The sequence below is a fragment of the Macrotis lagotis genome, chromosome 1 (genome assembly GCF_037893015.1).
Source record: "Macrotis lagotis isolate mMagLag1 chromosome 1, bilby.v1.9.chrom.fasta, whole genome shotgun sequence".
Taxonomy (NCBI): domain Eukaryota; kingdom Metazoa; phylum Chordata; class Mammalia; order Peramelemorphia; family Peramelidae; genus Macrotis; species Macrotis lagotis.
In genome coordinates, this window is record NC_133658.1 from 344,477,155 (window position 1) to 344,494,249 (window position 17,095).

At 36.6% G+C, this 17,095-nt stretch overlaps 1 protein-coding gene and 1 pseudogene across 3 annotated transcripts in view; one reads left to right on the forward strand and one right to left on the reverse strand.

Annotated features, from left to right (window-relative positions):
• The window catches only part of ASXL1 (ASXL transcriptional regulator 1), a 74,693-nt gene that overhangs the window by 47,405 nt on the left and 10,193 nt on the right, over positions 1–17,095 (forward strand). For 2 of the 3 annotated variants that reach the window (XM_074211869.1, XM_074211871.1), the window contains exons 4-7: positions 13,783–13,903; positions 13,980–14,077; positions 14,526–14,619; positions 15,423–15,575. In XM_074211869.1, the coding sequence (XP_074067970.1) occupies positions 13,783–13,903; positions 13,980–14,077; positions 14,526–14,619; positions 15,423–15,575 (466 nt within the window). The remainder of the gene's footprint in view (positions 1–13,782; positions 13,904–13,979; positions 14,078–14,525; positions 14,620–15,422; positions 15,576–17,095) is intronic. The other variant, XM_074211870.1, reaches the window with a different exon arrangement.
• Positions 5,926–8,390, reverse strand: LOC141506063 (protein YIF1B pseudogene; annotated as a pseudogene).

The following is a 17,095-nucleotide window of genomic DNA, read 5'->3' on the forward strand; positions in this document are numbered from 1 at the left end:
GTAGTGGTATTGGTGGATCAGAGTGTATGCACGTTTTTATTGCCCTTTGGGCATAATTCCAGATTGCTCTCCAGAAAGACTGGATTAATTTTCAACTACACCAACAATGCATTAGTGTCCCAGTTTTCCCATATCCCTGCCAACAATGATCATTATCCTTTCTAATCATGTTGGCTAGTCTGAAAGGTGTGAAATGGTATCTCAGAGATGCTTTAATTTGCATTTCTCTAATAATGATATTTAGAAGAGTTTTTCATTTGAGTATAGATAGCTTTGATTTCTTTGCCTGAAAATTGCCTTTCCATATTCTTTGACCATTTATTAATTGGGGACTGACTTTTTTTTTTATAAATTTGACTCAGTTCTCTATATTTTGGAAATAAATCCTTTTTCCCGAAACACTAGTAAAAATTGTGTCCCAATTTACTACATTCCTTTTAATCTTGATAGCGGAAGTTTTATTTGTGTAAAAACTTTTTAATGTAATCAGAATTATCCAGTTTGTTTTTTATAGTGTTCTCTATCTCATATTTTGGTCTTAAATTGATTCCCTTTCCATAGATCTGATAGGTTAAACTGTTCCTTGATTTCTCAATTGACTTATAATTATATTACCTTTTATGTCTGAATTTCTGTACTCATTTTGTCCTTATCTTGGTATGGAGGAGGAGATGTTGGCCTATTTCTAGTTTCTGCCATACTGTCTTTCAGTTTTCTCAACACTTTCTAATTAAGGAGTGAATTTTTATCCCAAAAACTAAAATCTTTGAGTTTATCAAACAGTAGATTTACTATCGTTATTTAAAACTGCTGTCTCTTTTGTATTTAATTTATTCCACTGATCCACTACTTTATTTCTGAGCCAGTATCAAACAGTTTTGATGATCTGTACTTTATAATATAATTTTAGGTCAATATGGCTAGACCCCCTTCCTTTGCATTTTTTTCCATCAATTCCCTTGATATTCTTGACCTTTTGTTCCCCCATATGAATTTAGTTACCATTTTTTTCTAGCACACTAAAGTATTTTTTGGAAATTTGATTGGTATAGCACTAAATAAATAATTGAGGTATTGTCATTTCTATTGTTTTTAGCTCAACCTAACCATGAGCAATTGATATTTGCCCAGTTATTTATAAAAAAAGTATTTTATAGTTGTTTTCATAACGTTTCTGTGACTGTCCTGGCAGGTGGACTTCCAAGTGTTTTATGTTGTCTGAAGTTATTTTAAATGAAATTTCTCTTTTTATCTCTTGCTGCTGTATCTTGTTAATAATATATAGAAATGCTGAAGATTTATGTGGGTTTATTTTATATGCCACAATTATGCCAAAGTTGTTAATTGTTTCCAGTAGGAACATTTGTTTTGAATAATACTTTGATTTCCATTTATGATCTTCCCCTCTTTAATACCCCCTGGGCAGAGCCATTCCTTATAATAAAAATATAAAAGTATATAAAGCAACTTAACCAAACTAAATCAGCACAAACTTTTTGTTTGATTGTATATGCATTTATTTTACATTTCTGCAAAGAGAGGGGTACATTTTCTCCTGTCGTCTTTGGTACCAAGCTTAATCATTAAAATTATTCACTGTTCAGTTTCTATTTACATGGTTATAATCATTGTTTATATGGTTTTCCTGATTCTGTTTACTTTGTATTGTATCATTTCATATAAATCTTTCCCTGCTTCTACCTGTATTTTCATATCACTTATAATCAGTAATATTTTATTGTAATCATGTAAGTTTAACCATTCACATATTGATAGGCATCTACTTTGTTTCTAGTTCTATAAATGAATGATTGGATAAATTCTGTATATCAGTAGAGAAAAGTGAGACAGCCCCTTCTCTCCAGGCAGATAGAAGAGACCAGAGAAGGTCGCAGAACATCAGGCTTGAAGCTAATAGTTTCCAGTATATCCGAGTAGTATGAATACCATGAATTGTTAGGGAAAGGGAACTTCTGTCAATTCTTACAGAACAGCTGAAAGGAAGTGGGGGACATGGGCACAGGGTCTTTTTACTACTACAAAAAATTCTATAAATACTTTTTTTGAGGTTTTTTTTTTTTTTTTTTTTTTGCAAGGCAAATGGGATTAAGTGGCTTGCCCAAGGCCACACAGCTAGGCAATTATTAAATGTCCCGAGACTGCAATTGAACCCAGGTACTCCTGACTCCAGGGCGGGTGCTTTATCCACTACGCCACCTAGCTGCCTCTATAAATACTTTTTTAAAAAGAAGACTGGATACAGCAAATTATAATCAGGGAGGTTTTCAGTAGTATGGGCAGAAAGTTCTAAAAGGTAAATTCTCTCGAATGTAGACCTAGTTCTTTTTTTGTATCCCTAGTACTTAGCACAGTACCCTGGCACATAATAGAAAAGTAAACACTTGTTGAATGAATGAGTGAAATACTTAGAGAACATAGAATTAAGGAAGGCAAGTGAGGATCAGGAGCAGTTTCTCAATGACTTATTTACAGACAAATCTAATTTCCTTGTTTGGATAGGCTTATTATTAGACTTGTCAGATTATCAATGTCAATTTGGGCAGAAATCTCTAGTAAGTAATTTCCTAAGGATTTCTGCATTTTTTGTTTTTTTGCAAGGCAGTAGGGTTAAATGACACTCAGTTAAATAAGTATTAAGTATCTGAGGTGGGATTTGAACTCAGGGCCAGTGCTCTCTATCCACTGTACCCCTTAGCTGACCTGATCTGTACTTTTAAAACACATTTATCTGTGTTTTGAATAAAGGAAAGTTGCTTTTGTTTTGTTTTGCTTTTTGCAAGGCAGTGGGGTTAAGTGACTTATCCAAGATCACATAGCTAGATAGTTATTAAGTATCTGAGGCCGGATTTGAATTCAGGTCCTCCTGATCCCAGGGCCTTGCTCTATCCACTGTGCCACCTAGCTGCCCCGAAAGATGACTTTCTTGCCAAATTTGTTGATGACTTTGTGAAGAATCAAGAAATAATAAATAAAACCAAAAGGATGAAAAACTAGGAGAAAATGTAAAATTTCTCATTGGGAAAACAATTGACATGGAAAACAGAACCGGGAGAGTTAATTTAAAAATTATTGGGCTACCTGAAAGTCATGACCAGGAAAAGAGCCTAGATTTCATTTTTAAAGAAATTCTCTAGGAAAATTGCCCCAATATCCTAGAAGCAGAGGATAAAATAGAACTTGAGGGAGTCCACTGATCACCTCCTGGAAGAGATACCAAAATAAAAACTGCCAGGAATATTATAGCCAAATTCTAAAACTTCCAAGTCAAAGAGAAAATAATACAAGTAGCCAGGAAGAAATGATTCAGATATTGTGAAGTCAGGATTGCATAGGATTTAGCAGCTTCTACATTAAGGACTCATAGGGCTCAGAATATGATATTGTGGGAGGGGAAACAGCTTGGATTACCACAAAGGGTCAACTACCCAGTAAAATTGAACATCCTCTTTCAGGGGGAAAAGATGAACATTCATTGAAATGGGGGACTTTGTAACTTTCTATTGAAATGACCAGAGCTAAACAGAAAGGTTGAACTTCAAGTACAGGACACAAGCAAAGCAGACAGGATGGATGGGAAGGGCAGATTATGAGGGATTCAGTGATGTTGAACAATTTATATTCCTGCCTGGGAAGATGATACTGATAACTCATATGAACCTTCTCATTTTGTAGAGCAGTTAGAAGGAACATATATAGACAAGGCATAGAAGGGAACTGAATATGAAGGTATATTATTAAGATGGAGTCAATGGGCAAGAAAAGGTATGTACTGGGGGAAGGGAAGGAGAGATAAAATGAGTTAAGATATTTTATACAAAAGTCAAGAAAAAAAGCTTTTGCAGTGGAGTGGAACAGGAGAAAAGTAAGGGGGGGGCAATGAGTGAACTTTCATTTTTATCAGAAGTGGCTTAGAGAGGAAATAACATACACACTCAATAGGGTATAGAAATCTATCTTACCCTAGAGGAAAAAAAGGAGAAGAAAGGAATGTGAGAAGGAGAGAGAATAGAATAAATGGGAGTAGGGAGGAATAGAATGGAGGGAACTACAGTTATCATTAAAAATTGTAGGGGGAAAATAATTGAAGCAACTCCTCTAATGGACTTATGATAAAGAATGCAATTCCATCCCAGAGATATATATATGCTAATGGTATCTGAATGAAGACTGATGTACATTTTTTCTTTTCCTTTCACTTTATTATTTTTCTTGAGATTTCTCTCTTTGTGGGGAGATAAGGGACTCTTGTAGTAATATGAAAATAAATAAATGTTAAAAATAGAGGAGAGAGGTCATATAAAAATGTAAAAGATTTTGTACAAACAGAAAAATTTAATGTAAACTTAAAGTTTTTCTGCATGTTGAAATAGTCATATGATTTTATGGATTTGCTATTAATATGTTCATAACTGATGATATTTTTCCTAATTTTGAAGCTGTCTTATATTTCTGGTAAAAATCCATTGTAGTCACAGTTTATGATTGTGCTATATTGCTGTAGTAACCTGGCAGATATTTTATTTAAAATTTTTGCATCAATTTTTTTTCATTTTTAAAGATTTTATTTACTTTGAGTTTTATAATTTTCCCCCTATTCTTGCCTCCCTCCCCCCACAGAAGGCAATTTACTTGTCTTGACATTGTTTCCATGGTATACCTAGATCCAAATTGAATGTTATGAGAGAGAAATCATACCCTTAAGGAAGAAAAATAAAGTATAAGAGATAGCAAGATTACATAAGATATCGGGTTTTTTTCCCCTAAATTAAAGATAATAGTCCTTGGTCTTTGTTCAAACTCCACAATTCTTTCTCTGAATACAGATTGTATTCTCCATTGTGGATAGCCCCAAATTGTCTCTGATTGTTGTACTGATGGAATGAGCAAGTCCATCAAGCTTGATCATCACCCACATGTTTCTGTTAGGGTATACAATGTTTTTCTGGTTCCGCTCATCTTGCTCAGCATCAGTTCTGCATCTATATTGATTAGAAAAATTGATCTAGTTTTCTTTGTTTTGACCCATCTAGAATTTAGGTCAGGGTTGTTCAAAACCCATGGGCCACATACAGCATGCAGTGCGATTTTATGCAGCCTGCCTTGTGGGTTTTAATTTTCATGAGTGGAAAAAATAAAGTAAATAAAAATAATAATTTGCATAGAATGCATATTAGGTTTTTTAAATTCCATAAGAAATAATTTTGTTGATATTAATTTCCTTTTGTGTTTTTAAGCAGTATTACAGATGGAACATATCACATGGAATTTGCAATCAATCTGTGGGATTTGTTCTGTCTGTACAATGCAGACCAGTTAGTATGCACCTACCTTTATACAGTTGTGTTGATGCTATGTTGTTTGTGTTTGCTTTTGCACTTTGCACCGTTAAATATTTTGTTTTCCTGTTTTGTTAATCTGGGTGATTTATAGTTTTTATAAATATTTATCCACTTAATTTAGTTTGTCAGTTTGTTGGTATATTTGTGGACAAAAAGCTCCTGAAAAGTTGGAGTTTTATAAAATTTATTTTTCACTGAGTTTTTTTGAATTCACCTTTTTTTTTTTCAGCAGCACCCCCAGGGGGTTTATTTCTCCCTGTAACAGACACCCATGGGTGGCAGCTCCAGCTTGGAGCATGCTGTGCAGTTAGAGGTCTCTAAGCACCTTAGAGGATGGGACTGGGGAAGGAGGAAGAGATGGGGAGGCAGATGGGCTTTCCTTGGGGCAACAAGGGTGGGGACTAGGCTCAAGCACAACAGGCAAGGAGATGAATCTTTGTGGAAGAGCAGTAGGCTCCAATCAAAGGGCCAGGGACGTTTTGGGGATAGGGATCGTGGGGCCCTGGCAGCTCAGGCCGGAGCAATGGGCCCTTCCCCTTCCCCTCCGGGCTCCACTTCATACTTCTTGCGTTTTCATTGGTCAGTGGCCTGGGCCTCTCCAGTCCCCACTGTGGCCATCGTAGAGGAGCCTCCCAGGCCCCTCACCTGACCAGGTGAAAGGTGAGCCAGTACATGAAGATGGGCTGGGCAGCAGCGATAGCCATCGTCAGGTACATGCTCAGCTGGTTCCTCGCCCCCCGCACCAGGACGCCCTCCGCTGCCACTTCTGAAAGGATTTTCAGTCGAAGGGTTCGGATCATGAAGACAAAGATGGCCACACAACGCCAGCTGAGCACCAAGTAGTAGCCAGTCCTTCCAAAGAGCAGGCCAGTCACGACCCCACCAATCATCCCTACATACTTGTACCCCGAGAAGGCCAGTAAGTCTATGGTGTTGAGGTCTGTGTTGACAGTGACCAGGTAGAGGTTCAGCAGGATGGCCAGTACCTCCACTGTGAGCCAGGCCAGGGCTGAGCTAGCCTGCAGAGCCAGGCCAGCAACCAGGATGTATGTAATGAAAGCCATAGCTGGAATGTAGAGGTTGGGGGCGTTGATGTCAAACCTCGGGGCCACAGGCATGTCCTGCTGGTACTGTACCTCACAGTCCTGGTGCAGATAGGGAAACACCAAGAGTCCCAGTTTCTTCCCCACATACACAGTGTTTATGGCAAAGTAATACTTCATCTTGGTAACGGGAATGAAGTGGTCAATATTCTTGTCCACCAGTTCCTTGCCATGAGCTGCCAGGCTGCTCCCATAGGCCACAGCCATGTTGGACACAGGGTCAGAGAGGAAGGCTGGTTGTGAGGGGGAAGCGTAGCCCAAGCCCCCAGCGCCCCAGTGGGCTGGATAGCCCCCAGGTCCATAGGCTGAGCTCGTGTCATGGAAGAGCTGGTGGGGGTCAGCCAAGGCGGGCTCTGCCACAAGCACCCTCCTTTTCATGGGCCACTTACGGTGCCGGGCGCCCCCCGCTGCTGCGCCACCGCCGGGCCCCAGCTGCATCCTGGAGCAGGAGAGCTGACCTGGCCCTGATGGACGCCGAAAAGGCTTGAATTCACCTTTTTTTCAGTTTTGATACTGGTATTTTTTTTCTTTCTTTTTCACAGTTAATCAGTGAATTGCTTATCTATTATATTTTTTTTCCTAAAAAAAGAACTAGTCTGTATAGTTTATTAATCCTTTTTTTTTTTTTAACTTTGAGTTTTCTTCATTTAACTTGAATTTTAGGATATCTATTTTGGTACATAATGGGAGATCTTTAATTGTTTTTCTAGCCTTTTATCTTGGTTTGAGAGGAGCAAGTTGTGGTCTCAACAATATTTTAGTTTTACTATTTTTTTCCTATAGCTCATTTAACTTTTCCCATTTGGAAGATATATATTTAGCCTTGATTTGAATTCATTTTATGTGGTACCTTTTTTGGCAGAACAACTTCCCTTATTTTAAATAGGTCTTATTTACTATCTGGGAAAAATGTATTCCTCTGTGTATATTCTTCCCTTCTTTAATCAGTTGAGATTAAAGTGAGGTTCTAGTGTTATCTGCTCCCCCACACTGTCCTTGTTGTATGAACTCCATTCTGTGCATCCCATTTATGGGAGAAAATTTTCCCCATATTCTTGGGTTATTCTTTGTTGTGAAACTACATCTTTTCCCTTCTTATATTCCAAACTGCACTTCTTTTTAGTGATAGCTGCTAAATCTTGTGTGATCTTGACTATGGCTCCTCAGTTCAGACAGTTCTTACCGTATATGAAGTAGGTGACAAGACCTCAAGCAACCAGAACTCCTTGCAGGCAACTGTGGTGGTACAGTCCCATTTCAGAGGTTATTCACTCTAGGCCCTGAAGTCTCTCCATCGAGAGGATGGGGCTGTTACACACTTTGGGGGAGGAGGTAATTGGACGGGTCTGCAGAACAATTCACTTGTATTCTTTAATTTTTTTCTTTTTTGATTGCTTATAGATTTTTTTTCCCCCTTTGAATTAGGAACTCAGGATCTTGGCTATAATGTTCCTAGTAGTTCTTATTTTGGAGTTTCTTTCTGGAGGTGCTTGGTGACTTTCTGGTTTCTACTTTGTCATCTAGATGGTTTTGATTTCTTGAAATATAATGTCTGGGATCTTTTGTTTATGGCTTTCAGGAGTCTAGTGTTTCTTAAATTATCTTGATGTTTTCCAGGTCAGTTGGTTTTCTGTTTTTTCAATCTTTTGACTTTGTTTTATTACTTCTTGATGTCTTGTATAGTCATTATCTTCTTTTAAGAGAATATCATTTTCAAAGTTATTTTCATTAAAATTTTGTGCCTTTTTTCAAACTGTTAATTCTCAATTCTTTTTTATATATTTCTGCTTTTCTCGTTTTCCTCCACTTTTCATCATTTGCTTTTTAAAATCATTTTTTACCTTCATTTATCTTTGAGCTTTTATGTGTAAATTTTTGTTCTGAAGCATTCTCTTCTGTCCTGCATCTTAATCTTACTTGTTGTCATGATAACTTTTTTTTTTTTTTTGCTCATTCTTCTAGCATACTTCTTGACTTTAGGATTCTGCATACTTCTGGGTGGAGAAGAGGCATGAAATGTCTGGCTTCTAATGTTCTTTTACTTTCACAGCTCTGACTGGAGAGCCTGAAAGTTTTCAGTACTTCCAGAGTCTGTGTACTAGAAGTTCCTGACTTAGGTTTAGGTCTATAGGTAACCTTTCCATATCATAGGTGAATTAGGGGAATCCCCCATGATCTGGAAAATCTGCATAAAATTGTCTGGTTCTCCTTTCATGCCAAAAATGTCTTCCCTTTTCTTTTATGCAGTGTTTAAAGTACCTTATTATAAAATTTAGGTTAAATATTTATTTGATCATAGATTCTGTATTGTCTGCTGGCTTTCACAGGTTGTCTGTGGCTTCAATAATGCTCCCTCCAAATTACCACTTAATTTCTTTTGCTGACCCATGATGTCTTGAACTTTGATTTATTTTGGGTTCCCCATCTCAGATTCTGGACACTGTCTAGGAATGCTTGTTACCATCACCACAGTCACTGACTATCCTAACCAGAGCCCCTCTCCAGCCTTGGGAAAACCTCTATCTTACTTAATATCCTTGGCTGTAAAAATAACTTACTGTGACTTATACTTGACTTTGCCCAATCAAAATTAAATCTGCTACATTTGCTAGATTTTATTTGAAAAGGTGTGGGAGGAGAGCTAGACTCTAATGTTTTCTTTCTGCCATCTTGACTCTGTCCTCAATTTCCATATTTTTTTCTTTTACCTAATATGCCTTAAAAATGTTTCTGCAGCACCTCTATGTTATAGATGCCAATATGATATAAGGAAACTTAATGACATGAATCATTCAAGACTAGGAGTTTAAGTAAGGACTTTTATCAAGGAAGATTTGAAAATGAGCATGAGTAAAAATCTTTCCATTGCTCACTTTCCATTGTAGTTCTGCAACCTTTTACTTTCAAAGTTCTAAAAACCTTAATTAAAATACATTCAAATTCTAGCAGTTTCACTTTACACAAACTATATATCTGGCATAGTAAAATTTAGAAAATTTCATTCTTATCCTTTCTTTTTAATGAAAAAGAACATGGTTTACTGGGAAATTCTTGGACTTTGAGAGTAAAATGGTTGGGGTAAGTCATAATTACCTTCTTATAAAAACAGTGTGACTCTGTAAATGTCCTTTCATTCCTTTGAATTTCATTTTTGCCTATCTATAAAATGTTTAAAAAATGCCATCTTTTTCACCAATGTTATAGAATTGTGGGTACATTGTAATTATCATTAATAGCAATAATTATCTCATATTCATTGATTCAACTTGTATTTATAAAGCACTATCAGGTAACCATAGAGATCCTGGGGGTAATTTAGGTCAGAAATCAAGTAGTCCCTGCCCTCAAGGAGCTTTATTTATCTGCTGTTGGAAGGGTAATTGCTATCCATAAAAAAACCAAGTACAAAATATGTGCTAAGTCGGTAGTTAGGTAGTGCACTGAATAGAGTACTGGGCCTGTGTTAGGAAGATTGAATTCAAATCCAGCTTCACTTCCTAGTAATGTGACCTTGGCCAAGTCATTTAAGCCTACTTTTTGCCTGAATTTCCTCATCTTTAAGATAAACTGGAGAAGGAAATGGCCCACTACTCTAGTATTCTTGTCAAGAAAACCCCAAGTAATGTCATGAAGAGTTGTTCACAACTGAAACAACTGCATATAATAATTTACAATGAGAGTGCACTTGAAGAGAGAAGAGGCAAGCTTCTCTTGTACAGGGTAACAACTAGAACTGAACTTTGAAGGAAGGGAAAAATTCAACCAAGCCACATCACATTTCAGGTATGGTGGACTGCTTTTGTAAAGGCACAAAGACTTGAGATAGAGGGTTATATGTGAAAAATAGGCAGACCAGTTGGACTAGAATATGGAATATTTGCAGAGAGATACACAAAAATAGTGAAAGAGCAATATTGTGGAGGGTTTTAAAAATCACCAGCAGGTTAGTGTTTTGTCCTGGAGACTGAGAACTGCTGGAGCCTCTTGAGCCTGATAGTGATATTGTTAAACCTGTGCTTTAGGATTTTTGCATATTCAGCTTTTAGGCAGTTGGAGTACCATAAAGAAAGATATGAATCTGGAAGACCCATTAGGAAACTTGAAATAGTACAAATGAGAAATAATGAGAACTTGCAGGTGAGTAGGAGGTAGATGAGATGATATTGAATTGATAGGACTTAGAAGTGACTTGGGTGTGGATTGAGGGCGAGGAAGAGTTAAGGATCCTGACTGGAAGAATGATAGTACCTTTAGTAGAGTTTTGGAAGCTAGGAAGAGCAGAGCATTTTAAGGCTTAAAAGTTCATTCCCAAAAAGAATCCTGTACAAAGTATGTGTCTTCTTATTACTCTTTTACCCAGGAAGTATCAAAGGCTTCACGGTATGACTAGAAGGATTATAGGAATCTACTTATAGAATGTGTCTCTGAGTATTGTTTACCCAGTAAGGCCTTTAAACACATTATGTAGCCAAACACTACTGCATTGTCAACCAATTGTGAGATGTCCCTTTAAGGTTACTTAATTTTAACCAGTGTTTTCTCAGAAACATGTCATAAAATGTTATTATTTTTCTGCTTCAAGAATTCATTTTATTTTATCAGGATTGGCGGGTCAATAGATTGCAAACTTTTAATGAATTGCTGTGACCAAAAATTTAATCAATTTAGGGCCATATTGGTGATAAACCTGTTTTTCCTAATTAGAACTCTACTTCTCTTTTATATAACAGACATGCAGTTTTTCAAATAGATTCCTAGTCAAAAGATTTTCTGGCTTGGTAAGACCTGCCAAGACTTGATCTTGCTTTACCTGGAACAGGTTTCAAAAACTTGTAGTCATCTTTATACCACACGGAAGCATCATAATCTGACTTTGGTTAAGTAAAATATGTCTGTATTATTTTATGTCAAGCCTCCATAATTGCTAAGGAAACAGCTGTCCCCCCCCTGTAATTTTTTCAGTAAATCAGAGATGTCTTGGAGACTTTGTAATGTGTACTAAAAAAAAAAAAATCCCACAAAACCAAGCTGCCACCCAAAACATATGAAAAGACTGGTGTGACTTAAGATGGGTGGGGATCAGTTTTATTTTTATTAGTATTACTATAAAATATCAAGATATATTTTTCTTTTTAGAATGTTGAAAAACATTTTGCTTCCCAGGGTACATGAATTAGTTCAGTAACCTTAAGGGGGACAAAATGGAAAAGCAAACAGTATCAGAACTTTACAGGTAGAATCAACCTCAGAGGCCCCCTAATGCAACCTGAACATGAAAGCAAATGCCCTTTAAAAAAGACTTGATAAGCAGGCTTTGCTTGAAGAACTCAAGCAAAGTGAATGGAGCTCACTGCTTCCCTGGGCAGTCCCTTCCATTTTATCTTGAGTTCTCTAGTTGACCATGTCATCTGCATGTTTCCTCATTGCCTATGCTTATTCTTTCTATCTTTTTCTTGTCTTACTACTATAGCTAGGATTTCTAGTATAATATTGAAGTCATTTCATTCATATTCACGATTATTATTGCTGTTTCCTTCTATCCTATTCTCTAATATTTTTCCTTTTTTAACCCTCTCCCATCTATAAAAGTCTGTTTTGTTTCTGAGCACAGTCTCCTTTTATCCAGCCCCTTCCTTCTTTTAGCCCCTTTTCCTCCTTCTCAATTTTGGTGAAAAATTTTAAGTGAATCTTTTACCTTAGTATTTCAGACACTTAAAGACAGGTATCGTGTGTCTCATGCATCATCTCTTCTCCTTCCTATCTTTTTTTTTTTTAGGTTTTTGCAAGGCAATAGGGTTAAGTGGCTTGCCCAAGGCCGCACAGCTAGGTAACTTTAAGTGTTTGAAGCTGGATTTGAACTCAGGTACTCCTGACTTCAGGGCCCGTGCTCTGTCTACTGTGCCACCTAGCCACCCCTAAACACATCTTTTTTTTTTTGCAAGGCAAATGGGGTTAAGTGGCTTGCCCAAGGCCACACAGCTAGGTAATCATTAAGTGTCTGAGACCAGATATGAACCCAGGTACTCCTGACCCCAGGGCTGATGTTTTATCCACTGTGCCACCTAGCCATCCCTTTAAAAAAGTTTTTATTAGTATTGTATTTTTTAAAAATCATTTCTGGAAATACCACTCTCTTACTCAACAATTTAACTCTTCCTTCATGACAGAGAAAAACAGTTAAGTAAAAAAACCCCAATGACCATATTTGACCATTTCTACTGCATTCTACCAGAGAGAAGGAAAGTATTTAATATACCTTTATTAGGTCCTTAAATCTGTTCAGATATCTATGTTAGGGAAAATGCAAAATTTTATATACTCTATACTCATGGATCTGACAGTAAATGATGACTGCCATAGAAAAGAAAGGTCATAATTGCCTGGGGAGGAATTAGGGAATTACTAGTTGAGTTTTTAAAATGAAGAGAGAACTTAGTCACTGAGTTGATTCAACAAAGAGGGAAATTTGATCTAGTTATTGGAAATGAACTCTTAAGTAAGCAGCAGATCTCAGTTTGTTGATTATATGCAAAGAATGAAATTTTTCCCCCATTCTAAGGTCACAGGGTGAAGAGTAGATCATTAACTCAAGATTTTGAAAAAAATAATTTAGAGATTCTATAGAAACTAATAATGATGATTGACATTTGTATAACTCTCTTTTGGGAGAGGCGGTGTAAAGGAAAACTAGGTGACAAAGAGGTTAAGTGATGTGCCTGAAGCTAGAATTTGAATTCAGATTTTCAGTTGGTCATAAAGCCATGTGCTTTAACTCAGTCCAGTTCTACTCTGATGGTTTAAGTGGTGACAAGAAAAAAAATTCTGAGAGAACATAGTATTCTCCATAATTTTTTCTTTTCCTTAATTTGCTCCTCCTATTCTAAGTTGTTCTATAATTATGGTAAGTTTTTGTATGAGTCCCATATTAAATTTTAAGTTCTGTGAAGGAAAAATCCTAATTATTCCTCTAACTTACTGGAGCCCATCACAGTATTATGTAGCAGGTACTTAAATGGTGTTTAAATGAACGAATTATGAATTCTAAACCTTCCATTGTGGGTAAAAGGATAGGAAAAAGAAAATATTTTTAAATTTTCCCTTCAAAAGTAAGTGTTAACATGTTCATATTTAATTATAATAATGTTTAAGCTCATAATATCAGGGGATGCATGTCTAAAGAATTTGGTGATGAGATCAACGCATCCTAACATACTAAGTTCTCCAAGAAGCAATATGAAATTGGGAATTAGAATGTGTCTTTTGAACTTAAGGATTACTAATTGACTTTGGTTACATTACTTGTGATTTGATTTTTATAGAAGGATGCCCTACAGTGGTCTAGAAATCCATCTGTGCCTGAGGGAGAAGAATTAGAGGATACAGCAGATGTAGAAAGCTGTGGATCGAATGAAGCCAGCACTGTGAGTGGTGACAATGATGGTAAGTATCTTCATCAGTGACTACAAAACTATGAAGAGCCTCTTTAGGGGCTGAACTTCTACTTTTTCTTCTCCAGTATCTCTTGATGAAACCTCTTCCAATGCCTCCTGTTCTACAGAGTCTCAAGGTAGAACTATCTCTACTACCAGGGAGATGTACAGAGCTGCTTCACAGGTAGGAATGATTAGAGAATGGGAAAATGTGTAGTTGAAGTCAGGGTTCCTAATGTATAGTATGATTGAGGATTGTGGAACTCTATAGGGTGAGTAAAATGACGTTCTGTCTTCTATCTTTTAAGTGTGATGTTAAAAGGCAGATTGGTATAGTGGACTTAGGATATCTGGGTTCACATTCTAATTTTGCCTTGTACTATGTTGCCTAGGGCAAACCACTTAATTTTTTCTTGTCTTAGTTGCCTTATTTTTTTAAAAAGATACTATTTAATAGACTTTTTATGTCAGAGGTTGTTGGGAAGTTCTAAGGAAAAAATATATGGAAAACATTTTGTATCAAATAATGATAATCTGATCTGATTGAAAAATTCATTAGTATCTGAAGAAGTAAAAAGAGGGAATGATACATTGGGATATAGCACAGTAATTTTTCTTTCTTTAAAATATAGACAAGCAAACCGAAGAAAAAGACTGGAGTGATGCTACCTCGAGTTGTCCTGACCCCTCTGAAAGTAAATGGTGCACACATGGAATCTGCATCAGGTATGTGCACATTTCTTATTGGGCAGAATTCTTCTAGACATTGTTTTGGGGGAAGTCCTGGATTTGTAGTTATTGGACAGATCACAACTATTCAGTTTCCTCATCTGTAAAATTAGGGATTGGTCTATATGCCTGTAGTTCTAAATCTCTGATCTAACAATCTATGATCCATTCCTGTCCTTGCCAAGCTTTAGGATGGGAGGAAACTGGAATCCATGCCATGTAAAAATCATTTAAAGGACCTGGCTGAAGGAAAAATCTTCTCAGCAGAGCATTGATTGCTGTCTTAAGAGTGCTATTGGCTTTTGCTAGGGATTAAATATATTAGATTTTTTTCCCCAGAGGGGTGAATTAAGACTAATAGAGAAAGGCAGGTATTTAATCTCACTATAAAGAAAAACTTTTTCATGATTAGAACTGTTTGAGTATGTAATGGGCAGTTTTGGGAGGTGTGGTGAGTTTCTCATTTCTGGTGGCATTGAAGCAGAAGATGAATTTATAGGATATTGTAGAGGATTTCCTATTTCAGGTAAGATTTAGATTAGATGACCTGGGTCTCATAAAGTTCTAAGAGTATTTGAAAATCGAGGCTTCATACAAAATTAGTCAGATTCTTAAGACTAAATTAATATTTTATCTGAAGCAAATTAGGATATACTGAATTTTTTATTATCTACTCAGAAGCAAAAGCACAGGTAATATAGTTACACTTTCTTAAATATTCAACAAGGCCACAGATCAGTCTATAGAATATTTTGGCTCTTGCTTGATGTATTTTGACCAGTGATCTGATTTACTCTTAGGATTTTCTGGACGACATGCTGATGGAGAAAGCAGTAGCACTTCAAGCAGCAGCAGTAGCTCCCTGGCCCTATGCAACACTGCCATGCGTAATCGGGTGGAAATTACCCGTGATCCTCCCCAGATTTTGCGAGGTATCAGGAAACCAGCAACAGGTGGGTTGTTAGAAATTGATTTGCCTATAAATATGGTCATTTAATGTGTAATTTTTCATTAAAAAATTAGAATCTGGATCCTCCATCTCCTTATCCAGTGATCTTCTACTATATCATTCTGTCTTCAGTGAAGAATTCTGATATTAGTTTTTTGTTTTTTTTAGGGATTTTTGCAAGGCAAATGGGGTTAAGTGGCTTGCCTAAGGCCACACAGCTAGGTAATTATTAAGTATCTGAGGCCGGATTTGAACTCAAGTACTCCTGACTCCAGGGCTGGTGTTCTATCCACTGCGCCACCTAGCCGCCCCTGATATTAGGTTTTGGTTGTTGGGTTTTTTTTTTTCATCAATAACCACTTGCCAGATTTCTTAAAGTTCTTATTCTTTGTTGAACTTGCTTATCTTTTTTTTTTTAAGTAATTAATCATTCCTCTCAACCTAGTCAACAGAATAACATATATATGGAAATGCTACATTAATGTGATGGTAGTATTGATATTACAGTTTTTTTCATGGTGAAAGCTTTGTGGTTTGTTGAGGTGTAATTTTGTTCTTTGCCATCAAGCATGTTGTATTTTCCCAACAATGCTATTAGATAGTGAATTTGATTCTTGAATTTTAGGATAAAAAGCTCTCACATTTTGAAATGGGAATCTAGTTAACCCATTGCCACATTCTCCCCATGACTCAAAACAAGTCCAGATACTGAACAAAAGTGCTGCTTTGCTGGTGAATTAACCCATCATGGGTTTATTAGTTGAATTTGTTCTTCATTCCTGGCTCTTCTATTTGCCTAGCTATGGTAACATGACTTCCTTTTTTTAACCTTAGCTTTTTTCATCTATAAAATGAGGGTAATAATACTTTTTCGATCTACCTCATTTGGTTGTGAAAGAGGCTATATGTGTTCAGAGCTATATAAGAGTTATTGTTACTCTTCGAATCAGTCAGCAAGTATTTATTTAGCATTTACTAGTTTTCAGATACCAAGCACAAAATTGTAAAAGTTCTTGCTCTTAAGGAGCTTAGATTCATTTGGATTCATTTAGAAGCTATCTTAACTATCAAGCTTTCTTTACCACTCTGGCAGTAATGAGGTCTCAGTGGTTGGAAGCCCTGCTTAACTAGGAATTCATCTGTGTGTGCTGTAACTATTACTATTGTCATCTTTTAGCTAAGACCCACTCTTCCCCCTCTCTGACCTCTATAGCTTTCCATTCTTCCTGTAGAATTGCTTTTTTTTTTTAGTTAGATTTCCTTGCACAAATCCATCCCCTGTGGACCTTAACTTTCCCACATTTATAAACTTGAAGGTGGTTCAGCTAAATTTTTTCTGAAGTTCCATCTAATTCTAATAATTCTGTATAGATAGTTCTTTGTCTAGGTATAAATATGTCTATAGCATCTTAATATTGCACCTTTCATTTCTTCTAGTACACATTGTACACACTGTCTTCTGGTATGGAGTAGAAAGAGTATTAGATTTGGAGTCGGGACCTGGTTTTGAATTCCTCTTTGTGC